The sequence below is a fragment of the Gossypium hirsutum genome, unplaced genomic scaffold, assembly GCF_007990345.1.
Source record: "Gossypium hirsutum isolate 1008001.06 unplaced genomic scaffold, Gossypium_hirsutum_v2.1 scaffold_473, whole genome shotgun sequence".
In the NCBI taxonomy this organism is placed as follows: domain Eukaryota; kingdom Viridiplantae; phylum Streptophyta; class Magnoliopsida; order Malvales; family Malvaceae; genus Gossypium; species Gossypium hirsutum.
In genome coordinates, this window is record NW_024403047.1 from 1 (window position 1) to 27,423 (window position 27,423).

Here is a 27,423-nt window from a genome sequence, read left to right on the forward strand (position 1 = left end):
GTGTTACTCCAACTTAAATATTACATCACATGTGAGTATTATATATATATATATAAATGAATTCATGTATTCAAAAAATTATACAAGAAATGAAAAATCCAAGTCATGCACAAGAATGCTACAATGCCTCCATTATCATTTCCATTTCAAAAGAATAGTGAAGTAGAAAAAAAAACTCCACCTACTATGTCGGTTATGAATCCTAATAATAAAACGGATTCGTCTAAAAAAAAGATCAAATAAAAAATCATAGACAATCGACTAAAAAAAATGAAATCTGATTTGTCTATGATGAATAGCTCTAATAATAACCATATGGATGACAATATTGATAAGGGTATTGAAGATATGGATTAGTTTGATAGTATCCATGACCGTGGCTGCTGTAAATATTTGGCTTCCCGGTCTTGATCCAAGCCACCTCCAAACCCGATTTCCTCAACTTTTGAGGATCGATTTCGAGTCTGCTCGGCCGGAAAACAAAGCCATCCCTTGTTCCGCATCGATAGTGTAAGTTGCTCCTACACAAATAATATCATAATCAGTTCACCTTTAAAATGTGACCATAACGAATTCAGGAATCAAATCCGAGCATTTGTAAAATGAAAAGAAAAATGGGAACAAAGGCATACCTTTGATTGTCTTGAGAATTTTGGTCAGACTTTCATACCATCCTGGAGATTGGGGTCAACTCTTAGACCAAACTCTAAAATTAAAAAAGAAAAGTCAATAAAAGTGATCTAAAAGGAGATAGGAGGAGAGGAGACACTGACCAAATACTGTTCTGATGGTGAAAACATGTCGATGAAATGGTGCCTTGGTAAAGGGGTTATCTTCACTGGTAAACTAATATGAAACGAAGAGGGATGAGACCATGAATTTATAGATTCTTAACCAGCGTGTGTCTCATTTATTTTCGTTTTTATTTTATTTTTTAAATATCAAATAATTACTTATTTTATTGCTTAAGTTTAAAAAGGAGAGCCTTATTAGTTTAGTTAAATCAGCATACTTAATTGTGAATTTCAACTATATTTTCTACGGTTACAAATTTAAATTCATATCTTACTATTTCTAAAATCATGGGGTGATTTTCTCATCGTAACATTTCTAAAATTGTTATACTTTAAAAGCAGTAATAAATCGAGATTATATAATTGATTTTTGGATAAAGTAAAATAAGGAAATGAAAGTGATACCCCATCGTCTCTCATTGGTCGACCTCAACCCCTGTTATTTTGAGGTCATATCTAGTATTCAGAGTTTGCCTCGATCTGGTACCACTCTCGCGGCCTGCACCGAAACAATGCTTTACCCCTAGACGTCCAGTCAACTGTTGCGCCCCAACGCATTTCGGGTAGAACCAACTAGCAAGTTGAGGAGTATCAAAGAAAGTTGAATTGAGAAGTATGTTGCAGTATACTAAACTAAAGTAAGGATTAAATCGTAAAAATGTAAAAAGTTTGAGGTTCAAGTAACTTACTCAAAATTTGAGGAGTTGAAGCATAAATATGAGAAAAATGAAAAGACCAAAGTAAAATAACCCAATTTATTTGACGTGAATTGGTGTGCAAGGATTATTAAATAGTGAGAAATACGAGGACTAAATCTTTTTTACCAAAAGTGAGTAGTGATTAAGGATAAAATTTTAAAGAATCATGAGGGTAAAATAATCATTACCCAAATTAGATATTATATGATGTAATAAATAAGGAAGAAAATTTGAAACATGGAGGATTTTCTCTATTTTAGATATAACTTTTTTCCTTTTAATTTTTGTCTAGTTACCATATTTAATCAATAATTAGATTTATTGTTTCATGATTTGATATTAATTATCCCAATCACTATATATTCTTTGGAAGGACATACTAAACTATACATTTACTTTAGATATGTAATTCCATTTAGTACGTATATGATTTACTAATTATGAATTTTTTATCATATGGCTGAAATTTAAGTAACAATACTTGGACAATATTGAGTTCAGTTGACTGTTCAATGGACGACACTTTAAAGATTTTTTTTGGAAGAGTCCGTCCTTTTTAATAAAATTTAATAATTAATGTATATCTTTTCGATTTTAAAAAATCAGATTTAAGTTCAACTTTCGCTTATGCAAATCAATAAAAGTATCACCATAGATTAATATGTTAATTAGTAGACCAAGAAGAAGATTACGATTTAAGCGCATTTGAATCTATAATAATAACAACACAATTAAAGTTATACTCGATAGTTAATTTGCAAAAGTACTTGCTTCATCTCTTGCATGAAAGAGAGATGCTAGAAATTAGTTTGATATAACAAAGGTGAAATAATTTCATATTCTTTTTATTTTATTTTGTTGATATCATGAAAAAATCAAATATATATTTAACACGAATATATTCGTTTATTTATTTTTTTATACAAGAAAACGAAGAATCCGAGGCAACACATGATAATTAACATACTCCATTACCATTCAAACAAAATAGTGAAGTATAAAAAAAAAAAAAACCTTCACCAAGGATAATACAACTACTAATAATAAGTACCGGAAGATCCAATATTAACTTGTAAAAAACAAAAGACAAACATGACAGTGTTGTCTGATAGTAAATTCACATAATCGTGCACTGAACTGGTTCACTGTCAAAATAGTGTAACGGCGGAGGCAGCATAGGAGCTGAGGAGATACTGAGGCGGACGCGGAATTGGATCATAAGGATGGTGGTAATATTGATGGTTAGCTTGCCAATATCTTCCATGGTGATCATCCAAAAACTGATGCCCTAATTTCTTCTCTCTGATACTTGGTTTCCATCTCTAGAGTCAATGCAGTACAACTGAGCATGGTTTCCCTGCTTTTGCTAGCACTTTCAGAGTTTTTCCGGGTCTACCTTACCCGAAACACGAGTGATACCGTTTGGATCAATGGAGAAAGTAGCGCCTGTAAGAAGAACAACAAAGAATCTGCATCACGGGACTATATATACATAAGTACATATGTATTATATCAGTCGTCAAAGGAGATCATATTCGGAATACCTGGAATTCCCTTGAGGACTTTGATCATGTATTCTCCCACCCGGAGTTTGAATATCGACTCTGAGGATGAAACTTGCAAACAACCAAAAGAAAAGAATTAAACTAAAGTAATGAACACTTGAAAAGATAAAACTAAGAAGAAAAAAAAACGAAGATTTGGTGTTACAGTGAATTGAGATGATGAGTCCATTGAAATTTTTTGAATAAATTTTGACCAGATATGAAAAGGATAACGTTTACAAGGAGATAAATAGCAGATATGGTTTGTATAGATAGCTTTTTAAGCAAATCAATGATTTGGGATTCAAATAAGGCACGATATCTTTAACATAACTATTAACATATGGAGATATGGTAATAAATCAATTTGTAAGAATCTTACCATATAGGCATATGATGCTTGGGATATCCCTTTCCTTCCATACATTAAATGGAAAATTTTACCTTCAAGCAATCATATAATTGAATCGAGAACGGACATGAAATGCAACATAAAAGAAACAATTTCATATTTCTGCAACAAAACTTTGCGTGTACAGTCTCATCACTCGCACTCGCAACGATATACAGAAAACAAAAAACATAAAGATGGCACCCCACATCAGTTAGCTGACCTAGAGCTGCCTTTATTTGGTTTTACTAAGGATTTGCAGAAAGAAGAAAAAGGTCCTTTTAGCTCATCTGGAAGAGGGAGTGAAATAGGGAGTGCCAAAGGCGAGTTTCGTTCTTGTTTCTCACAGAAAATGAATGTGCCAGTGCTGCTGGTTGCTGCTTGTTAAGCCCTTCGAGGATAAACGATAATGCCCCAAATGTGAGACAGCTCTGTAGAAGTGTCTGTGGTGTACCTGCAAAACATTTCAATGAAAAAAAATAAGGTTCAAATGGAACCCTGTAAGCAAACGATTGAACCTTGAGATTCTCGTACCAGGGAAACTTAGAGCAAGTCCAGTGCAACATCCAGCTATGCCGGCATTAGTAACTGCAGAGAAAGACAGTGTTACTGTATATAAACATACCGATCATGAAAAAAGGGCGGTGTTGCTGTGTTTTTTATGAGGCATACCGTCATCTTTTCCCCCGCAGCCTCTTTAAAAAGCAAACGACCAAAACTGTGTACGCCCGACAAAACTGCAAATGTCTGTAAAAGGGAAAATTAGATATATAAGAGAAGCTAGAGATTTGTTCACTCGAGGGGGAAAACTAAAATTTAATCACATTGTTCTCAATCATGAGATTCTCATACCTTGGCATGAGAACCTGCCTCCACAAGGGAGCTTTTGAAGTCCTTCTTCTTAATCAATCCTGAACCTGCAACAAATGCATAATGGGAAATTTAAAGAAAGCGTAGACCTGATTTCTAAGCAGACAAATGAGCTGCACCAGACTGTTAATTAAAGCCCCGAACCTGCGAAAATGATTGCTCAGTGACTATAGGTTAAGCGCCTAACCTTGAATTGCCACAAAAGAAATAAATTCAGGGCATTAAACATGCACTATGCAGCAACCTAGAACACGAAAAAAAGCCTACAATCCGACTTCTCAGTCATCTAAAGCTTCAAACAATAAACATATTTCTTACCTTTTATAAAAGATTATTTATTAATAATCAAACAATAAATGAGTTCTAAACGAGTTTATATAATTTATTAAACGAACTTCAATCAAACAAAAACAAGTTTATCCTGAACATGAATGAATTGAACATGCATTATTCCTATTGGTTCCTTAAACAAACACGCTTCAAAATCCAGTTCATATTCTATTCTTTGGCTTGAGAACGAATAGAAATCGAACTATTTATGAATTATTAAGGCTGTTTCACTTACATCCCTAACCATAGATGAACCGCAGTCACTGCTATACAAATTCTGATGCTTTGTTTTAAGGAAATTATCCAATCCAAATTACAATTTAAGATGCTGAAAATTCCATTTTCAACGTTATGACCATCTCATCCACTCAACTGGCTACCATTTTCCCGTAACCACATTAAACTTCCACTTCCAAGTGTAATATTATATGTGTTTGTGCGTAATAATATGATAAAAAATCTCCTACAACAAAGCCAAATTTTAAAGAGAAACGCTATATGATTCTGTATTCAAAGTTCCATTTATGAATAATATCAATCACCGAGGAATTTTTCTTCAAAAGAATAGAGATATGAGGTGAAACACCCCTAACTCTTGTCCTTCGCCAGAACAGGGTTACGGAACATTACCGATCTTTCCAGATCAAATACGAACATTTCATATCATTTAACATACATACCAAAATATAATCATAAATCACTCATATTGTCCCTTGTATAAGATTTCGCGCCTAAAAATACACATTAGAAACAAATCTGAATTAAACCGGAAACTTAGAGGATTTTTCACAAAATTTCAAAATTTTTCCTATGTGCAGGGGATACACCCCGTTACGAATACATTTCAACACTTTCTCACCCATTTGATATTAACTAAACACAAATTTTAACACATCAATATATCCCAAACAATCAAAACAAGTCAAATATGTTTTAAATAATACATCATTTATATATACCAATACTATACTTACCTATTTAATCCATCTAACTAGTTTACTAAAGTTAACTACAAATTGAATACAATAAACCTATATCATTCACATCAACATCACTAATGTGTCTCATTTTCAACCCAACATATATATATAAGCAAAATTATAATTATTAACATTCACACAAGACAAACTTTAATTAAATCCACACAAACCCTATACATGCCATATAAACCATATTGAACGTTTCAAAAACTATCGGAATAAGTTGGATAGTATGACTTGATGTGTTGATCGATCTTCCAACCTCTTGAAAATCTACAAAGACATTAAACAACTCGAGTAAGCTTAATGAAGCTTAGTAAGTTCGATAGGTTAAACATAAATCTTACCGAACCTACAATAACACATCAATTAAATAAATTCATTCAATGTAAACTCCTTACCAATGACAACTTCAATCGATGAATACACTTATTTCAAGTCAATACCAATAACAAACAACATGTTTTTCAATTTCAATTACATATTCACTTACCAAGTCTTCCCAAATCGGTGAACGACTTACAAATAAGAGTACATTATTTTCAGAAGCCCGAAGGCTGAACAGGAGCTCATGAGAGCTAAACAGAAACCCATAAGGGTTGAACGGAAGCTCGTAAGAGCTGAACAAAAACCCATAAGGGTTAAATAGAAGTTCAATAAAGCTGAACGGAAACTCATATGAGTTAAACAGAAGCTCGTGAGAGCTAAACGAAAAGTAAACACGAAATTTCGTAACAAATGCTGAACCTCGGTTTACTTGGGTAATTTTCCACATTTTCCTCCAATGTCGTCAATTCACCGAGTGCAGAATGTACTCAAATCCCGCGTTCCAATCGTTTCGAACATTCGATTTAAATTCATAACTTTAACAAATTTCACTTTCAACAATAGATATGAATAAATACATAATACCATTCATCAATTCAATATATATTTATATATTAAAATTTAACCATACGAACTTATCTGGATTGAATTGTAATATTTGCAGAAGTTCAAGGACTATTTCGCTAATTTTCTTTTTTTACGAGTATTTACGGGTTCTTGATCTAAAATATAAAATTACTCATACATTAGCATATATTTCAGTTCCAATTCATTTCATAATTAATACCCTTCAATTTTTTAAATTTATACAATTACCCCAAAATTTTACAACTTTTGTAATTTAATCCTTAACTAGTTAATTTATCAAATGAACTAGTTTTTCTCAATTAATAATTTATTTAAATATTCTAGGCTATCATACAGCACTAGCTTAAGGAGCTCTCCTATGCCTGTTTTTGGCTGAGAATTGAAGAATTTTTTTTATCTAGAAACCTTTAAAATTTCAATTTGTAATTTTAATTTTGCTTTATTTACTATTTTGCCATTAAATGGCTATTTTTATTATTATTTTCACTACTTATGCAGCCCCATTTCATTTTGGCTTATTTACTCTTTAAATCCTCCCTATTTACCATTTAAGCCATTTAACCACTATTTCTTTAATTAATAAGTTTTGCACTTTTTTCAATTTAGTCTTTTTTAATTAATTAACTATCAAAACGTTAAAATTTTTTAACAAAACTTTGATACTACCTTAATGACACTCCATAAATATTTATAAAAATATTTATAGCTTAGTTTATAGAATCGAGGTCTTGATACCTCATTTTCTAAAACACTTGACCTAATAAATCTTTATAAAACACAAATTACTAATTCAAAAATCTTTTTAAAACCACATTTGTCTCGCAAATACTAAATATTAAAATTTACGAGCTTACTCGTCAAATTTGGTTGTCTCGAACCTTTGTTTCTGACACCACTGAAAATTAGGCTATTACATGAGAATTTGAAAAGACATACGGCGAGGGGATTGGAAATAGGAGGATTTGGGGTTATAGCTTTTAAAGAATTAAGATCAGGGCTAAGATTTGTTTCAACGTCAGTTTCAGTGGAAGAGCTTGATGAATCCAAAGCAACCATTGTTGTTCAAAATACTTGCTTCTTTCCATGCTTTGGCTTTCTTTGAACAGGAAAAAAGAAATGCCCGATGTTTAATTTTGCATTTATCAATACGACATTGTTTGTCTCCCTTATTTGATTTTTAGGCAAACTACTTCCAAGGTCACTAAACTATTAGTGAGTTTATGTTTGGGTCACTCAACTTCAAAAAGTTACAAAATAGTCACTTAACTATTCGAAGTTTTCATATAAGTCACTAGGTTGTTAAAATCATTATTGTATGGCCTTCTCTATTCGTACTGTTTGAACCAATCGAAAACTCTCATTTCTTTTTTTGCTACAGTTTAATTTTTTTCATGACTGTCAATTTGAATTGGATAATGGAGTTTTCCTTCCATTAATGATTAATTAGTTATTCTCTTTGTGTTTTCATGTTGCAAATACATAAAAGAGAGTTTATTTTGAAAAACAAACCAATATAAGACCACTCACATAAAACAAGCACATACCATTTGTTATATGCCTACTCCTAACCAAACCTAAGGACCACTCCTCGTGGTCAACTCTCAATGCAATTCCTTGAGAAAACCCCTTAAGAGAATTCATCGGACTCTAAGTTGTATGAGGGTCAATCCCTCAATGCAACTCCTCGAAAAGCAAATAGGGAAACAAATGGGATGCATGGCTGGTTTCCTTTATATCTTTGATCGTCACCCGCTTCTTTCTAGAAAATGCCTTTACTCCCCTAAGCGCCTCCCTCCCATGGAAACACCAGTTGGTTTTTATTTTTTATTTGTCTTCTTTTTTTTTACATTGGTTTGTATTGTTTTATCTTTTTTTTTTTAAAAATTCGTTTCAGGTGAGTGAAAAGACAACAGAGCAAGTGAAGACTATTGAGACACTAGCAATATCAAGAAAATTAGAGAAGCAACCACAAGGCCGAGCAACAATGTCACCGAACCATTCGAAGCAATCTCCGATTACATCGGAGCTCTGATCTCCGGCATCGAAACTTTCCACACCTACTGGTAATCAGGGCAAGTCACCTTTCCCCCTTCCCCTTTTCGAGTACAAAGAAGGTAGCGCGAGGTCGCCATGGAAATTCTTCAAGGAAGCTCTGAGCCTCTCTGTGGATAGCAATGCCGTTGTTGATGCCAAAGGAAGCCTTAAGCCCCGGGAGATCCGTACGAATACCTCTATATTATCTGTGAACCAATGCAAAGATGAGGTGGACAATAACAATAAACAATAGCAATCACCAAGCGTAATTGCAAGGCTCAAAGGGCTGGAACCATTACTGGATTCGAATCTCGAACCGAACGGAAAAGCTCAAAATGAAAAAATATAAGGAGCAATTATATAATTTAACCTAAAATTTTCATTTGAAATGCTGATTTAATATGCCACGTCAGTTTACGTTACACCGTTAATGGCAATTAACGGCTTAGTGACCAAAATATTGTAGCACGATAACATAACATAACATTTCAAACATAAGTGACTAAAATGTAACATGAGTAAAACAAAAGTGACTATTTTAATAGTTTACCCAAAATTAAATAAAAATAATATATTTTAAAGCCCAAGTAAAAAAAGGATGTATTGTATATACATATATAAAATTACATCAAAGAAGGACGTAAAGATACGCTTCATGTTCTTTTACTATGTTTCTAAACGTCCTTTTTATCGATCTGTAATTTCAATTTTTCAACAAATCCTTCTTTCTTTTTAGATCTTGGCTTGGACAAATTCCTATTAATTTGATCTCCAGTTCTTTTTTTTTTTTGAAAATCCTCGGCAAGATCTTCACTGGCCTGCTGCTGAAGCTGTACGCTGCTGAATACGACGTCGCCGGTTAGTCTTTGATTGGTTTTACGTTCCTTTTCGTTGGGACAATGTAAGGTTTTTGCTTATTTGGGAGAATGGTAGTTTTGGGTCTTGAAAAAGAGTAGTTTTTAGTAAAAAGAACTGAAGCTAAGCTGGTGCTAAGGAAATTGAATTTGGATTAGTTGATTGAAATTCAGTTAATGGGTGGTTATACTTATATTTTTTAATTTGAACTGTTTTAGTGGAATTTAGATTGGTTTTGGATTGAAAGAGTTTAAGTTTGTGGAAATTTGTTGGAATGGAATTGAATTTTGATTGTTCTAGTGTGCTGGAAGCTTGTTTTCATTTTTAGTCTATGTATTATAGTTATGTTGCAAAGACTGAATGCTTGAAACTGTATAGATTTTGATAAAAAGAAGGAAGAAAATCAGATTCTTTTCAATTTTCAATTATGTTATATGTGATCTTTAAATCATCATACTCGTAACTGTTTTAGTTGGAAGTTAATTTATCAATCCAGTTGTACTTTTCCTGGCAGGTTTACTTGTGCGATCACTCTTTAAGTAGTAGACATAGACATAGACATATTATTGAAAACCATGGGGACTGAAAACCCTGGTCGTCCGAATTTTCCCATGAGACCTCCCCCTGGCCCTTTTGCTTCTGCTCCGCCAACTATGACACCTTTTTCATCATCTAGACCTACCCCACCAAGTGCTCCCCCAACTATGACTCCTTTCTCATCAGCTGGACCTAGACCGCTAGCTCGTTTTAGCGATCAATCAGTACCACCTCCACCCATAACATCTGTTCCACCTGTTGGGGGACCTTATCAGCAATTTCCAACATCACCGTTTCCTTCAACAGCTCAATCCCCCCCTATACGTGCACCACCCGAGGGGCAGCCACCATTTCAACCTCGTGCCAGTCAAGTATCTGCTTCATCTGTTTCTTTCCCTCCACAATCACAAGTACCACCAGTGCCAATGGGATCTTCACCACAATCTGTAAATTTTTCTCCATCTGGTGTGAATGTTCCTCAACCTCCAACAGGTTTATTGTTTTCGGGGCCTAGACCCAATATTCAGCCAACTTTCTCCCCTCCAGATTCATCTTATTCTGCCACCAAATCCAATTTCCTGCCACCTTTTCCTGGATATCCAAGCAAGAAACCTGCAGTTTCACAAGCACCTTCACCTTTTCCTGCTCAGCAAGGAAGTTTTATGCCTCCTCCACCAGCATCATCTTCTCCCTTTTCTAGTCAGCAAGGAAGTTATGCTCCTCCCCCACCAGTAGCTGCTTCCTTGGGCTACCAGTCAAGGGGCCAAATGCAGCATCCTAGCTCTGCACCTCCTATTGGTGGCATCCAAAGCTTGACAGAAGATTTTAGTTCACTCTCTCTTGCATCTTTGCCTGGATCAATTGATCCTGGATGCGATCATAGAACACTTCCTAGGCCGTTGGATGGTGATGAGGAGCCAAGTTCTTTCACCAAGATGTATCCTATGAACTGCAATCCCAGATACCTACGGCTTACTACAAGTGGCATACCATCTTCTCAGTCTTTAGCTTCAAGATGGCATTTGACTCTTGGAGCTGTTGTCTGTCCTCTTGCGGAGGATCCTGAAGGGGTAAGTGTCTCAAGATTCAATAATAATTTCTTTTTTTAGATTTACAATAAGTGTATTTTGTTGAAGACTAATGTTTTTCCCGTCGATTACCTTTTTTCCTATTCAGGAGGAAGTGCCAGTCATTAATTACATTTCAACTGGCATTATTCGCTGTAGAAGATGTCGCGCATATGTGAATCCCTATGTCACTTTTACAGATGCTAGAAGAAAGTGGCGCTGCAACATCTGCGCTTTACTAAATGATGGTAAACTCACTTAATTTAGGAAGCAAAAATATGTCTCAATGGTTGAAAGTTGAAAGTAAAATAGTTACTTAGTTGTGGCTAATGTGTACAAAATCCTTTTCCATGCCGTAGGTTCTTTTATATGTTATCAGCACTCGTTTTCCTCTTTGGAATGTTCAATTCTATTGAAGGGCAATGAGCTCATGCTTCACTTATACTGACTTGCTTTAACAGTATATGTCAGTTTTCCGCAAGCTTGCTTGTTTTGGCCATCCACCTCTACATTTACTTTGAACTATCTCAAATCATTGTTAAAGTGCAAATGATAATTTTATGTTCTCAATTGAGCTAATGTCGGTTGTAGAATGGAATTTAATATAGCATATTAACTAACTGTTCTTTATTGCAATGTAATTTTGTTTTATTTTCAGTTGTATCCAATTGGTAATATCGTGTGGCAGAATTTGATATTTTTGCCTGGTAATATTTGGAATTACAAAGTATTTGTGCTGATTTGATTCAACTTCCATGTTCAGTTCCTGGTGACTATTTTGCCAACTTGGATGCCACTGGCAGAAGAATTGATTTGGATCAGCGGCCTGAACTTCTAAAAGGCAGTGTGGAATTTGTTGCACCAACTGATTACATGAATCGGCCACCAATGCCGCCACTATATTTTTTTCTCATTGATGTTTCACTATCTGCAGTAAGAAGTGGCATGATTGGGGTAAGCACTTCCTTTAAAGAAGTTTATTATTTTCCATCTCGTATTGCAATGTGAATAAATCTTGATCAGGCTATTTTTGGTGCACAATATCGGAGCTTTTCAGATATTCTACATAAAATGCTGGCTTGAGTTATCTAGTGTGTGAGTGTCATATATTTTTTGCTATTTGATAGTGGTAGATGGGCTGACTGTGGTCTCAAACACGTCTATGAAGTAGGGCCTGCAAGATTATTTTGACTTCTTATGGCATCAATAAAGAGAAAAGAATTATGAAATTAGCCTTGCTGCTATCATTACAGGGTTTGTCCAACACTGTAAAACTTGTTTAGATATTTTGATCAGGTTGTTGTCTGTATTGCTGGGTCATAGTTGATTCAATAAATGATTTTGTGTGCATAGGTTCTGCTCTGGCCTTGTGGTGATAAAAAGAACTTTGATAGGCTATGTTGCTCTTTCCTGTGTCTCTCCTTATTATACACGCATGTTAATGGTTTCTGCTGACTTAGAATCTGTATAGGTTGTTGCTCAAACTATCCGTTCGTGTTTGGATGAGCTGCCTGGTTTCCCCAGAACACAGATTGGTTTTATTACTTATGACAGCACGATTCATTTTTACAACATGAAGGCAAGTAACTTTTGAAATCAGTAGAAAAGTTCTTCTGAGACGCCTCATATTTTCTCCATTTTAGCCCAATTTTCCTGAGTAACTTCTGGGTTTTCATCTCTGCAGTCGTCTCTTGCACAGCCTCAAATGATGGTAGTTTCAGATCTGGATGATATATTTGTCCCATTGCCAGATGATCTCCTTGTCAACTTATCTGAATCAAGAAATGTTGTTGAAACATTCCTGGATAGCTTGGCGTCTATGTTTCAGGACAATGTGAATGTGGAATCTGCTTTTGGTCCTGCAGTTAAGGCAGCATTCATGGTTATGGTGTGTTGTTTTCTCCATCTTTGCTATTATGATCTTTTACCAACAATGGGACACCTTTTAGTATCTTGCTGATGGTTGCATTTGATAATAGTTGTTTGACCATCGCTTTATTGCAGAGTCAACTCGGAGGTAAGTTGCTAATTTTCCAGAACACATTGCCTTCCCTGGGAGTTGGACGCTTGAAGTTGCGTGGAGATGATCTTCGTGCGTATGGAACTGATAAGGAACATTTATTGCGATTACCGGAAGGTTCCTTCTACAAGCAAATGGCAGCTGATCTTACAAAGTACCAGATAGGGGTTAATGTTTATGCTTTTAGTGATAAATACACTGACATAGCTTCCTTAGGTACAAAAATCCATATCCTCCTTTTGACTTTGGGCTTAAAATTAACATTGAAGTATAGAGGAGCTTTTGATGATACTTCAAGTCTCTTTTTTGAATTTCAATGTAGGAACCCTGGCAAAGTATACTGGAGGTCAGGTATATTATTATCCGAACTTCCAATCAAGCATTCATGGTGAGAAATTGAGGCATGAATTAGTCAGAGATCTTACTAGGGAGACTGCCTGGGAAGCAGTTATGCGCATAAGATGTGGAAAAGGTTTTCTGATTCTCTTTATTTATTTGAATCCATTTGTAATACAATGCTATTAAGCCATAATCCCAATACAGTTTGTTTAGATTATTGATTTTTTTTCTCCTCAATATATGTTGAAATGGGTGTGCATATAGAACAACTATTTATATATTTTTTGTTTTTTCCCCTACGATTTTGTGATTACAAAGCAGTTGATCCATTTCATTGGTACTTGCACCAGGAATTCGATGTACATCTTATCATGGGAACTTTATGCTGAGGTCCACAGATTTATTAGCACTTCCGACTGTAGATTGTGATAAAGCATATGCAGTGCAGTTATCCCTTGAGGAGACACTGCTTACAACTCAGACAGTATATCTCCAAGCTGTTCTACTGTATCCTTTAAGCGGGTTGTTTTACTGTATCAATGTTAATTTATTGGGTTATTTGCTTGTTTGCTGAAACTCGCGGGTTACTTTTGAAAGTGGAAAAGGATATGGGTTACTAATGATTCTTTGACAATTTAAAGATACACTGCATCCTGCGGAGAGAGGCGCATCAGGGTGCATACAGCAGCTGCCCCTGTTGTTACAGATCTAGGGGAGATGTACCGACAGGCTGACACCGGTGCCATCTTTTCTTTATTTTGTAGGCTACGTAAAAGTTAACCAAGCCCTGTGCAAGAGATGCTTTTTGTTTTGGCCGATTTCAGTTTCAAAGGGTCCTTTTATTTTCTAATCCACTGATGTTTTGCAGCAATTGAGAAAACATTGACCAATAAACTTGAAGATGCTAGAAATTCTTTGCAACTAAGGATTGTAAAAGCACTCAGAGAATACCGCAATCTCTATGCTGTGCAGCATCGCTTGGGATCTAGGATGATTTATCCAGATTCTCTAAAGTTCCTGTGTGTTGACACCTCTTTTTTGATAAAACGGGGTCGACTTGGGTTTTGAAAAAATGAAACAGGAGTCGCCACCAATCATTTTTATAAGTTGTGATTGGATCACCTCGAAAAGCGGTCATTTTTAATAAACGGTTTGATTTTATTAAAACAACAAGTTTGGTCCGCGAAATTCAGAAAACGGGTTCGGGAGTCGGTTACGCACGAGGAAGGATTAGCACCCTCGATACGCCCAAAATTGGTACCTTAGTTGATTACTTAATGTCTTAATGTCGAAAATTGAAAACTTAGAAGAATTAAAAAAATACGATCCTTGTATTAAAGCGTTGAAAATTTTCAAGAAAATGGGCATATTTCACATTATTCGAGAAAGAGAATCATATCCAGTAAGTTAGAATACAATGTCTCAAATTCCCAATACGTGAATGAATGCCAGAATTTTACTTATTTAAAAGATATTTTATTATCTCGGGTTTAGGAAAGGGATCATGCCCAGTAAGTTAGGACACAATCTTTTCTTAATTCCCGAGATCGTTTCAAAACTTGAGTTTGAAAAGATTAGTGTGTTTAGATTTATTGTGGAAATCGAAACCCAGTAAGTTAGGGTACGATCCTCTCGAATCTAAACAAAAAATATCATTTTTTTAAACAAATTTTGTTATCGAGTGAAATAAAAACATGAAGTCGTAGTAAAAAATGTGAAGGCAAATTACATTGTTATACATGACAAAATCATAATGAATACAAAAGTGTAAAAATGATACGAGCGATAGCAACAATGTAAAATAAATAAAAGTCAAACCTACAATCATATAAAATAACAATATATATAAACAAATAAATTAAACATTCGTTCAAAATAATAATGAAAATGAAATAACTAAATAATGAATACAATCAAAATTTAAAGGGATATATATATATTTATATGTATAGACAAAAAAAAAATATGTGTGTATTCATAAATTACAATATATATGTAAAGTATACTTTAAAATATAAAAAAATATGCATATAGATAAAAATATGTACACATATATAGGTGTATAAAATTATGGAATATGAAAATAATGAAATGCATATATAAAGTAGGCGCATGAAAATATGTATGTACAAATTAAAGTTTAAAAATAATGAAAATATACCTACGTATACAAATAAATACGTTAATTTATATATATATATGTTTAAAATATATTGAAAATATGTATGTATATGTCTATGCAAATTAAGATATACAAAAACATATAAATACATACATATAAATATATATACTTATAAAAATAAAAATATGTATATGTATATAGATATATATAAAAAGAAATATGAGTATACGTATATATATTAAACAAATTATATGTAAAATATGTACATGTACATATACAAGCACTTATATGATAATAATAAGACATATATATTTAAAATACATAAGTATATATGAATAGAGATATAAAAGTAACAACAATAATATCAATACTAATAATAGTAAAGATGATAATAATAATAATAATAATAATAATAAAGTTAACAAAAATTGACTAAATAATAAAATATGCTAAAAAGGGGCTTAAATCGAAGTGAAATAAAACATATAGGGCCAATTCGAAATAAAGGAAAACGAAAGGGATCCAATTGCGACACGCGTAAAAAAGGGAAGGACCGAAACAGAAAATAAACCCAAAATCCCAAAACGCAGCACCTCAATGGACTAAAATAAAACAAAAGTAAAATGTTAGGGCTAAATCAAAATAAAATAAAACAACAAAATAGGACCAAATTGAAACACGCCGCGAATCAGAGGGACTGCGCGCATAAATTGCCCAAAAAACTAAAACACGCGGATCCTTCGGGTCGGGTCGGGTCGACGCGCGGATCCCCCTTTGCTGAAACGGCGCCGTTTCATTTTTAATATAAATAATAGAAAAAACTAAAAAACAAATCAGATTCATTTTTTTTTAAAAAAAGGGCTGAGAGAGAGTCTCTCTCTCGTTCTTTCAGGCCCGGCGCTGGTCATCGGCCGAACCAGGCCTCCGGCGATTCTCCGCCCTAGCGCCGCCGCGTATGGTGGCCGGAGTCTCCAAAGTCGAATCTTTTTTCATCCTTTTCGAAGTTAAGTGCATCTTAAGCACGAATCGAAGGGCTAAATCCGAAAAAGGAGGTCCGAAACTTGAAGAACGAGGAGAGGCCGCTCGTTCTTCCCCTTTCGATGTAGCACAGGTAACGCCCTATTTCTATTTTGTTTCGTTAAAAGAGTTGTAGAAAATAAATAGAATAAAAAAAAATAGAAGACAGTAAATAAAACGCAAGATCTGAGAAAATAATTTGAAATCAACCTTTTCTTTTGCTTTTTTAATCTTCGTACATTCACTGATTGTTGTTAATTCCTTGTTTGATACCCCAAAATCGGAAAACCCCTTTCATTCTCCTTTTTTCTCTTTATATAACTGATTACACTGCCTATTTATCTATTTCTATTATTTTTTGTTTTTGCCTCTGCCTTGCGTGTTTGTTTCTCCTTGCAGGTGGAGCAGGTAGAGCGACGTCAGAAGGGCAGGTGATCGGCGGAGTTGGTGGCGGTGGCAGAGGGTAGGTGATGGGTGCGGCGGCTTGGGTTAGGGGTTAGGTTTTTCTGAAAGTGTTTGGGTTATTGGGCTAGTAGTTGGGCTTTGGGTCTGTTTTGGGTCTTGGGTTTGGGCTGGTTCAGATTGGGCTTGTACAGCTGCCCCTCTTTGCTCGTTGTCGTGTAACGATAACAGAGCAAAGACTAAGAAAGCCCAATTTTGCCCGGTCTCGTCGAATCTCGACTTCTTGGTGCTTTTCTTCTTCAGGTAGCTTCATTTCAATCCACTTTGTCTTGTTGCGTCGATCCTCTCCTCTGCAATTTCAAGAAGAGATATGACTTGTGGCTTCAATCCATTCTGTTGTGACTTCAGGGGGTAAGGTCCATCATTTGACCCGCTCCACTGCAACTTCAGGGAGATAAGATAGTGTCTTCGATCTGCTCCGCTGTAATCTCAGGGAGATAAGATCTGAAATTCTTTGGTCTGTTCCACTGTAATCTCAGGGAGATAAGACCTGATGTGATCTTCTCTACTGTAACTTCAGAGAGATAAGATCCTTTAATCCGCTCCATTGTAATCTCAAGGAGATAGGATTACTATCTTTGATCTGCTCCGCTGTAATCTCAGGGAGATAAGATCTCTGGCTTCAATCTGCTCCGCTGTAACCTCAGGGAGATAAGATCTGAAATTCTTTGGTCTGTTCCACTGTAATCTCAGGGAGATAAGACCTGTATAATAAACCTAATTATGCCTAATGATTAGGATGACATGATCAAAATGAAACAAATGCTCCTAACTAGACATATGTGAATGGTGTTTGCATGAATGCAGAATTTTATTTTTCCGAGAATGATCTCGCTTAGGTTATCACTACTCAAGGTTTTGTGACTGACGTGCTACAACGCCTTCTCGCTTGACTGATTTTTCTGAAGGAACATTTAGCCAGACTGTCCCCATTGTAAACCTCAAAGTTATATCCACTGGGACGCCAAAATTTGTACCATCATTCTCTCACAGTAATCTAAGGGTAGAAATGTGTGGCTTTTCCTCTGTCCTCTTTTATCACAATTCGGGGATATAGAATCTGAACCGTTCTGGTTTCCTACACCATTCTCAAGGTGTCGTATCAAAGTCTTATGAGCAAGTGAAGGCTCTCTTCTCCGAGGTAACCTCTTCCTATTGCCTGATGATCATTGCTTGCTTGTTCATTTAAGCTTTGTAATTAACACAACAGCTTGTCTTTTTGTTCAACGAAATCTGAAAGGATAGTCTTTAACTTAGACTCTTCTTTCCTAGCTATTTCACCCTTTAAACTTGGTATTTTCTAAACAATAGTCATGTTTCAGGTCCCTATATTATTTAGAAATTTTCAGAGTAATATGCAAAACTTCTTTCCTGAAAGTTCTGTTAGTTCGTTAATCATTATTCCTATGCAACATGTTTGCAAAAAGACCATAACAATGGATAAGAATAAAGCTAGTTCTGATCATAACTCGAATAAAACATCGAAGATGGCGAAAGAAAGGTAACAAAGAAGTGGATTGAGAATGTGCGTTTTCACAAAAGGAAAGGAAGAAAGAAAGAAAATAAAAGAAATGTATTTTCAAGAATACACATAAGAACTAGGTGCCCCAGTTATCGCCGCTTGGGTTTCTCTGTACAAACTTTCCGAAGACCCTTCTAAGTTTGACATGTGTTCAGGAGATCTGCAATACTCTGTCAATGTTCCAAGACGTTGCATATCCTTTCTTATTGGTAAAGCAAGATCATCATATGCCCCTGATCAAAATTTGATCCGCTCAAGTCCTGATGTTCCAATCCTGCCCAATACTTGAGTCGCCCTTTTCGGGTTTTCGACTCAAGCCCTCTTTGGTCTCAAAGTGCCCTTTACGGGTTTTCACCTTAGCCTCTCCAAAGTTTTTTTTTTTTTTTTTTTAGGAAGCAAAGCGCCCTTTACGGGTTTTCACTTTGGTTCCCCTTTCTTTCATGTGAAGTATTTCTTGACGGAGTCTGCGTTTACCGGATTTGGTAAACTTTTGCCATCCATCTCACATAGGATCAAAGCTCCACCAGAAAAGGCTTTCTTTACAACATAAGGGCCTTCCCAATTTGGCATCCATTTTCCTCTAAAATCTTTTTGCATAGGAAGAATCTTTTTTAGTACCAAGTCCCCTTCACGAAATTCTCGGGGGCGAACCTTTTTATTATAGGCTCGCATCATTCGTTTCTGGTACATTTGCCCATGGTGAATAGCTCTTAGCCTCTTTTCTTCTATTAGGTTCAACTGATCGTACCGAGATTGGATCCAATCGGCTTCATCCAACTGTAGCTCAGATAACACCCGTAGAGAAGGGATTTCAACTTCAATGGGTAATACTGCCTCCATTCCATAAACCAGAGAAAAAGGCGTTGCCCCAGTAGAAGTTCTAACAGATGTTCGATAGGCAAGGAGAGCAAATGATAACTTCTCATGCCAATCCTTGTAAGTTTCAGTCATTTTCCCCACAATCCTTTTAATGTTTTTATTGGCCGCCTCCACTGCACCATTCATTTTGGGACGATACGGCGATGAGTTATGATGCTTAATTTTAAATTTGCTACAAACTTCAGCTATTGTGCTATTATTCAAGTTCGTCGCATTGTCGGATATGATCCTCTCAGGCATTCCATATCGACAAATGATCTCCTTCTTCAAGAATTTGCTGACTACTGCTTTCGTGACATTTGCATATGAAGCAGCCTCCACCCACTTGGTAAAGTAATCAATTACTACGAAGATGAAGCGATGCCCATTAGAAGCCTTTGGTGATATTGGCCCAATAACATCCATACCCTACATGGAAAACGGCCAAGGAGAGGTCATGACGTGAAGAGGTGAAGGAGGCGCGTGTATTTTGTCTCCGTAAATTTGGCATTTGTGGCACTTCCTGGCATGATCAATGCAATCTCCTTCCATGGTGGGCCAATAGTACCCAAATCTCATGATCTGTCTGGCCATCGTGAAACCACTGGCGTGCGTCCCACAAATACCCTCATGGACTTCTTCCAAAATTTTCTTGGCTTCTACCGCATCTACACATCTTAACAGTACTTGATCCTTCCTTCTTTTATATAACACTTCTCCATCTAAGACATATTCAATGGCTATCTTTCTCAGAGTTCTTTTGTCATTCTCTGTCGCTTGATCAGGGTATTCCCGATTCTTCACATATTGTAAGATACTCCGATACCAAGAACAATCATCTTTTCCCTCCTCCTCAATATTGCAGCAATTAGCCGGGGTCTCAGAGATACTCATCTGAACAGGCCTCATTGCCTCAAATCTATTCACCTGAATCATCGAAGCTAGAGTAGCTAATGCATCAGCCATTTGGTTTTCCTCCCGTGGGAGGTAATAGAAGGTGATATCGTCAAACTCCTCAGCCAATTCAAGAACTAGTTTTCTATAACCGATTAGCTTAGGATCTCTAGTCTCCCACTCCCCTTTGAGTTGGTATATCACCAACGCTGAATCCCCGTATACTCTCAGTACTTTGATGTTCTGTTCAATGGCTGCACGAATGCCCATAATACATGCTTCATATTCCGCCATGTTATTTGTACAATCGAAGTCCAACTTGCTAGCAACAGGATAATGATCTCCACTTGGGGATACCAAGACTGCCCTAACTCCATTACCTGTAGCATTTGAAGCTCCATCAAAATTTAACTTCCATACGTGATCCATTTGAGGATTTTCTTCAGTATTCGCCACGTACATCAAGTCCTCGTTTGGAAAATCGAAATTCAAAGATTCATAGTCCTCCAAGGCTCTACTAGCTAGGAAATCGGCTATTGCACTTCCCTTTATGGCCTTCTGACTGACATATACTATATCAAATTCTGAGAGCAAGATCTGTCATCTAGCCATTCTCCCGTTCAAAGCAGTCGATTCCATCATATATTTTAAAGGATCTAACTTTGAAATCAACCAAGTCGTGTGATACAACATATACTGCCTCAGTCTTCGGGTTGCCCAGATTAGAGCACAACACAACTTCTCAATTGATGAGTACCTCATTTCGCAATCGGTAAATTTCTTACTGAGATAGTATATTGCCTTTTCTTTCTTTCCCGTCTCATCATGTTGGCCCAATACGCATCCCATGGAATTCTCCAACACTGTTAGATACAATATCAATGGCCTATCTGGACTTGGAGGTGATAAGACTGGAGTATTAGCCAAGTACTGCTTTATCCTATCGAAAGCCCTCTGACACTCTTCATCCCATTCACCCGGATTATGTTTCTTTAAGAGCCGGAATACTGGATCACATTTCTCTGTCAGTTGTGAAATGAACCGAGCAATGTAATTCAGCCTCCCTAGGAAACCTCGAACCTCCTTCTGAGTGCGCGGGGGAGGTAAATCTCGTATTGCCTTTACTTTGTCTGGGTCAACCTCGATCCCCTTTTTGCTAACTATGAAGCCTAATAACTTCCCTGATCTGGCTCCAAACGTGCATTTGGCCGGGTTAAGCTTGAGCTGAAATTTCTTTAATCTCAAGAATAACCTTTTCAAGACCTGAACATGCTCTTCTTCCGTTCTAGACTTTGCGATCATATCGTCAACATAGACCTCGATCTCCTTGTGCATCATGTCGTGAAACAAAGTCACCATAGCCCTTTGATACGTTGCTCCCGCATTCTTCAATCCGAAGGGCATTACCTTGTAACAGAATGTTCCCCATAAGGTAATGAATGTGGTTTTTCTCATGTCTCCAGGATGCATCTTTATTTGATTGTATCCAGAGAAACCGTCCATGAAAGAAAACAATGAATAGCCCGCCGTGTTATCTACCAAAGTATCAATGTGAGGCAGTGGAAAGTTGTCCTTTGGACTAGCCTTGTTCAAATCCCTATAATCCACACACATTCGTACCTTTCTATCTTTTTGGGAACAGGGACGATGTTGGCTACCCAATCCGAATACTTGACCTCTTGTAAGAAACCAGCGTCGAATTGTCTTTTGACCTCTTCTCTTATTTTCAACACAATGTCAGGTCTCATTCTCCTAAGCTTCTGTTGAACGGGTTTACAATCCTCTTTTATGGGCAGACGATGCACCACAATGTTAGTACTTAGCCCAGGCATATCTTGGTACGACCACGCGAAAACATCCTTGAACTCTCGGAGCAAATTAATGAGGTCTTGCCTTGTCTTTGCGGTGATTTCAGTTCCAATTTTCACCTCCTTTCCATCCTCTAGGCTCACTATTTCTAACAATTCCCTATGAGGTAGGATATGCTTATCCTCTTGTTCCATCATTCTTAACAAGTCCGGAGATGCATCATAATCTTCGTCATTTTCAAAGTCGTGGGATCCTTCTGAACACACCTCTTGCTCAAAAATAGGCTCCGTGTTTGAGGCAGCGTCACTCATGTCATTGATATCTGAAGACCTATGAAGGCATATCAAAGAATATACCAAGAATATAAATTTATGAATATGTTTGTGCAAAAGAATTACAAATGAAAGAATTATTTGTAAGACAATCAACCAAATGAAAAATAAAAAAAAAGACTGATCAAGATGAACGTTGACATGTATTTCATTAAAATAATGATATTTAGGCCCCATGCCTATTTCACAAAAAATTTCATATTGTTTCTAGGCCAACAAACAACAGGAATGTTTTGAGCATTACTCTGAATAAGCCCTAAAGACTACAGGGATTTCTTCAGCAGTCCAATTGTTTAGCTCGCTTCCAGGCTCATAAGGGCAGATCTCCAACAAAGCCCTCCTTTCCGTTGCTTCTATGGCATTGGTATAAACATTTTCCAACATTCCTCCATGCCGCTACCGGACACTCCACATTCAGAATGGATAAATCCTCCCGACACAAAAGATGCAGATATGTGGGGAAAGGTTAAGGGCTCACACTTAGCTTCATGTCCATTCAAACGCGCCCTTCTTCTCTCTTGTCTCTTCTCTATTTCTTTCTTCTTCTGCTTCATGTCTGGCTTGTACCCTAAACCAAATCTATCAAACTTTTCCTTCGGCATTGGTGCCTCAATCCTTCCCTGAAGATATTTTCCCAATCCTTTCCCGGGTAAGGCTCCTCTTCCTACCATCAATCGCAATCCCATCTCAGTGGTCCTGGATATTTTCGGTACTGGAATTCTATTTCCCTCCGCAATAAACATCGCGTTCACAAATTCTAACGACCGAAAAGAACATTCTAGTGCCTCATCGTTGATGTCCACATAAGGTGCATCGCTAGTCATTATTGCGATAATATCCTCCTCTGCATCGATTGTTACCAACCGATCCTCCGATACCAACTTCACCTTCTGATGTAATGATGAAGGTACTGCCCCTGCTGAGTGTATCCACGGTCTCCCCAATAGACAGTTGTAGGAGGGTTTAATATCCATTACCAAGAAATCCACCTCATAAGTGACTGGGCCAATCCTTAATGGTACCTCAATTCTCCCCATAACCTCCTTTTTTGTTCCATCAAATGCCCTTACTATGCTCTGGCATGCTTTCATGTGCGAACTGTCTATTGGTAATCGACTAAGAGTGGACAAAGGCAATACATTTAGTGCCGATCCATTATCAACCAAGGCCCCCGGGAGTGTGTACCCTTTGCATCGGACAGTAACATGTAGGCTTTAGTAGAACCTCTTCCTCCGGATGGTATTTCATCATCACTGAAGAAGATAAAATTGTCAGCACCAATATTGTTGATCAGCCGATCCAGCTTGTTTACCGAAATATCGTCAGCCACATATGTTTCGTTTAGCACCTTTAATAGTGCATTCCGATGTACTTCCGAGTTTAAGAGTAAAGCTAATACAGAAATGCGGGCTGGCTGTTTGTGTAGTTGCTCCACAACACTGTATTCACTGTGTTTCAAAACTTCAGAAACTCCTTTGCCTCCTCTTCTTTTATTGGTTCATTTACCAATGGTTCAACTTCTACTGCTTTCCTTTCCTATGTTCTTTCTTCCAATTCTCTTCCCTGGACGACTCTGCTTGAGCGTCATATCTTTTTCCATTGCGCGTGTAAGAACCTATTTCCTGATTTCTTTCTGCTTCTTTTCCCAAAATGGTCACATTACACCCGTAATTCCACGGCACCATTTTGTTATCCCTATAAGAGAAATTTGATGGTTTCTGGATTACAATTTTCGGTGTTACCTGAGCCCTAACCTCATTACCCTTAGGGCGTGAGATAATGACCACAGGATGATTATTTTGGAGCCTTTGTTCCCAACTCTGTCGCGCATATGCTTCTCATTTCTTTCGCATCTTCATAAAACCTCATCTCCTTGTTATCCATCATGCTTTGAACCAAAGCCTTGAATCCTTCACATTCTTGGATTTCGTGCCCTGTTTTATGGTGAAATTCACAATAATTTCCCGTCTCATGCCCTTCCTCAGAATCTGAAATAACCAAACCTCTTTTCGCCATTTCTTTCCAGACCCGTTTCAATGGAGTTTTTACTTCAGCAATGTCAGTCTTGACTTCTTCTCCCGTACCTTCGCTAACCATATTCACCCCCTTATCTGCGTGATTAGGTAACGGATTCTTTGCGTTAGGTGAGTCGTCAAGTTTGACAACACCTAAATTGATAAGTCCTTCTACTACCTTCTTGAAGGCAGTACAATTTTCTATCGAGTGCCCAGAAATTCCCGCATGATAATCACATTGCGCGTTCGTATCATACCATTTGGATACGGAGGTTGTAGAGGACTCAAGTAACGAGGAGCAACAACATGTGCATCGAATAAAGTCTGATACAACTCCTTGTATGACATCGGGATTGGCGTGAATTGGGGCTTTTCAGTAGTTTGCCTAGCTCCTAACTCTTGTCTTGATGATCCCTGTTGATTAGCAACCACTTTCTTTGGTTGATTCACGGTAATTGACCTACCATAAGCATTCACATTATTCACTTCATTTTCTCTTTTCCTCGGGGTGCCCTCCTATTATTTTCTCCTCCATCTATTTTTCCACTTTTAATGGCATGCTCAATCATTTCACCATTCATGATTATATCCGAGAAATTTTTTGAAGCGCTTCCCAACATGTGAGTGATGAACGGAGCTTTCAAAGTATTAATAAAAAGCGTCGTCATCTCTTTTCCAAAAGCGGTGGTTGCACCTGAACCGCCACCTCTCGCCACCTCTGCGCATATTGTCTGAAGCTTTCGTTCGATTTTTCTCTAAATTTTGCAGAGTTATCCTGTCAGGCATCATTTCTAAGACATGATTGTATTGTCTCAGGAAAGCCTGTGCTAAATCCCTCCAAGTAGCAATTTTAGCTCGGCTCAGCTGATTGTACCACTTTGACGCCGCTCCCGTAAGACTTTCCTGAAAGCAATGTATTAATAATTGATCATTATTAATATGCCCCGTCATTCTTCTACAAAACATAGTAATATGGGATCCGGGCAACTAGTCCCGTTGTATTTCTCAAATTCCGGCATCTTAAATTTGTAAGGGAGCACCAAGTCCGGAACCAAGCTCAGATCCTTTGCATCTATTCCATAGCTTTCGATGCTTTCTATTGCCCTAAACTTTTCTTCTATCCATTTCCATTTCTCCTCAAATTGTTTTGGAAATTCCTCCTTCGCCTTGTCCTTTTCAACCATCTCGTCAAGATTGGGACAGCAATATTATTCGGCTATCACGGATAAAGCCGCTCCGGGTTGGAAAATGTTGGGGGGAGGGGGGGAGAGCTGGGGGGGGGATTGTTTTTTTTCTTTTCATACATCTCTTCAAATTGGATCTAGACCAATCGATCTCCATGTCGGTCTAGCTCTTTCATTTGCGCCTGCAACTGGTCCTGCATTTCTCTTTGAAGTCGCTCTAGCTTCTCCAACCTTTGGTCCATAATTTTTGTCTTAGCTCGGGTACCGTAATTTTGTTGGTTTTCCAGTTAATGAAATGATTTTATTCGATTAGGTTTTTTTAATGGTCATTAATGCATATATGTGATGCAATGCATGAAAAAGAATGCAAAGAAAAAGAGCACTGATTCTATTCAACTTCATTAGAAACTTTACTAGATAAAGAGTTTCTTTACATAATGACTACTATAGGCTTTGCCCTACATCAAGCCTTAACTTTCTAGAAGCCAAGCTAACTCTCGGCCCCTGTCGACTCTAATCATCTTCAACTTAATAGATCAGCCTGAACCGTAGAGTTGCAGATGATCAGCTACCTCGCGCACTTGAGTCACCGCTCTCCCATAATATAATCTTTTCTCCAATCTGCTTTAGACCACGAATTGTTTTGCCACTGCTCATTACTTTCTTCCAGAAGCTCTATCCGGATTTCACTATCGTGCAATGCAATTCTCTAGCCCTCTTATTTGTCTTTTCAATTCTTCAATTTTGTCTAAGCTCGCCCTTAATTCGAACGACCGTTAGCAGTTACCGGATTTACGAGTACTGGTGGAACGGTGATCATTCTAGTTCGTTATCTCTTCCCCAATTCTAAACTCCTTTTTTCGAATTCTTGTTTGATGATTTCTATCTCAGAAGGCAAAACTTGTAAGTGTTCCTCTAAAGATCGAGCAGTTTCTGAATTTGACGCCGGATGTTGTCGTTGATCCTTTGATCACGCCACTGACCATACTCGGGGTAATTGTCGGACCCACGGCTAAGATCTTCATTCGACGAGTCTGGTTCCAGGCACTAGATATTTCTCGAACCTTCTTCTTGTAATTGTCCTCCCTATAGGAAAAATCACTATAAGCCAACCCCTGCGTTGCTGGTATGAATTGTCGTGATCTATACTGTCTTGATACGAGTAGAGGAGCATATCCGATAGCTCCCCATATTCCGAGCAGCGGAACCCAGTCAAAAATCTCCACATCGGTACAATATCTCATCAGGAATTAACCAAGGAGCCCTCCATTCAATATCTTCATCCTGGAGATTCTGGAGTATCTCTATCCATTTTTCTTCTGAAATATCATCCGTCTTGGCGTGGCCACCAATTCTCCTAGAGGGGAGTAGCTATCAGAGAATACCCGATAAGAGACCTTTTCGACTTCCAGAAGTGGCTATGGAACCATGCCAATAAGAGCTGCGCGCATCCAATAAACCTTCCCTCCCCTGCTTTTCGACACGCATTCAGGGATCTAAAAGTTTCAGCGAGTATTGCCGGAACCGGTGTAACCCCTTTACTAAGCCGATCAAACAAATCAGATACAGCCTCGTCTATGTGTCCTAAAGCTTTGGGGAAAACCACTAGTCATAGATACCTAAAGCGAAGACATCGACCCTTTTCTTTAAAGTCAGGATGTACAAGCACCAAATCTCGCAAACTTTTTCCAAGGAACACATTTACTGTCGCCCTTCTGTTGGATCCGGGCAGCGACCCACTGCTCGCTCATCCCAGTGATGTTCATTAATTTCTTTAACAACGGAGGGACACAAGCAGCTCTGGAATAAGCCTTGTCGACTTGAATCTTTGGGC

At 37.2% G+C, this 27,423-nt stretch overlaps 1 protein-coding gene and 1 pseudogene across 1 annotated transcript; one reads left to right on the plus strand and one right to left on the minus strand.

Moving 5' to 3' along the window:
- Nucleotides 1-3,637: 3,637 nt before the first annotated feature.
- On the minus strand, nucleotides 3,638-7,578 carry LOC121226827 (chloroplastic import inner membrane translocase subunit TIM22-2-like; annotated as a pseudogene).
- Nucleotides 7,579-9,184: 1,606 nt separating this feature from the next.
- On the plus strand, nucleotides 9,185-14,497 carry LOC107927314 (protein transport protein Sec24-like At3g07100). The gene is made up of 11 exons (XM_041110462.1): nucleotides 9,185-9,414; nucleotides 9,926-11,018; nucleotides 11,125-11,263; nucleotides 11,779-11,969; nucleotides 12,487-12,594; nucleotides 12,700-12,903; nucleotides 13,020-13,251; nucleotides 13,358-13,507; nucleotides 13,725-13,881; nucleotides 14,016-14,143; nucleotides 14,243-14,497. The coding sequence occupies exons 2-11, from the start codon at nucleotides 9,987-9,989 to the stop codon at nucleotides 14,440-14,442; spliced, it is 2,541 nt and encodes an 846-aa protein (XP_040966396.1). The 5' UTR covers nucleotides 9,185-9,414; nucleotides 9,926-9,986; the 3' UTR covers nucleotides 14,443-14,497.
- Nucleotides 14,498-27,423: the final 12,926 nt, after the last annotated feature.

What these genes read in the sequence shown, in the direction of transcription:
- LOC107927314 (XM_041110462.1), top strand. Translation starts at nt 9,987, where the DNA reads ATGGGGACTGAAAACCCTGGTCGTCCGAATTTTCCCATGAGACCTCCC. An exon ending in TTGCGGAGGATCCTGAAGGG is followed by an intron (nt 11,019 to 11,124) that starts GTAAGTGTCTCA and finishes TTTCCTATTCAG; the next exon opens with GAGGAAGTGCCAGTCATTAA. An exon ending in TAAGAAGTGGCATGATTGGG is followed by an intron (nt 11,970 to 12,486) that starts GTAAGCACTTCC and finishes GAATCTGTATAG; the next exon opens with GTTGTTGCTCAAACTATCCG.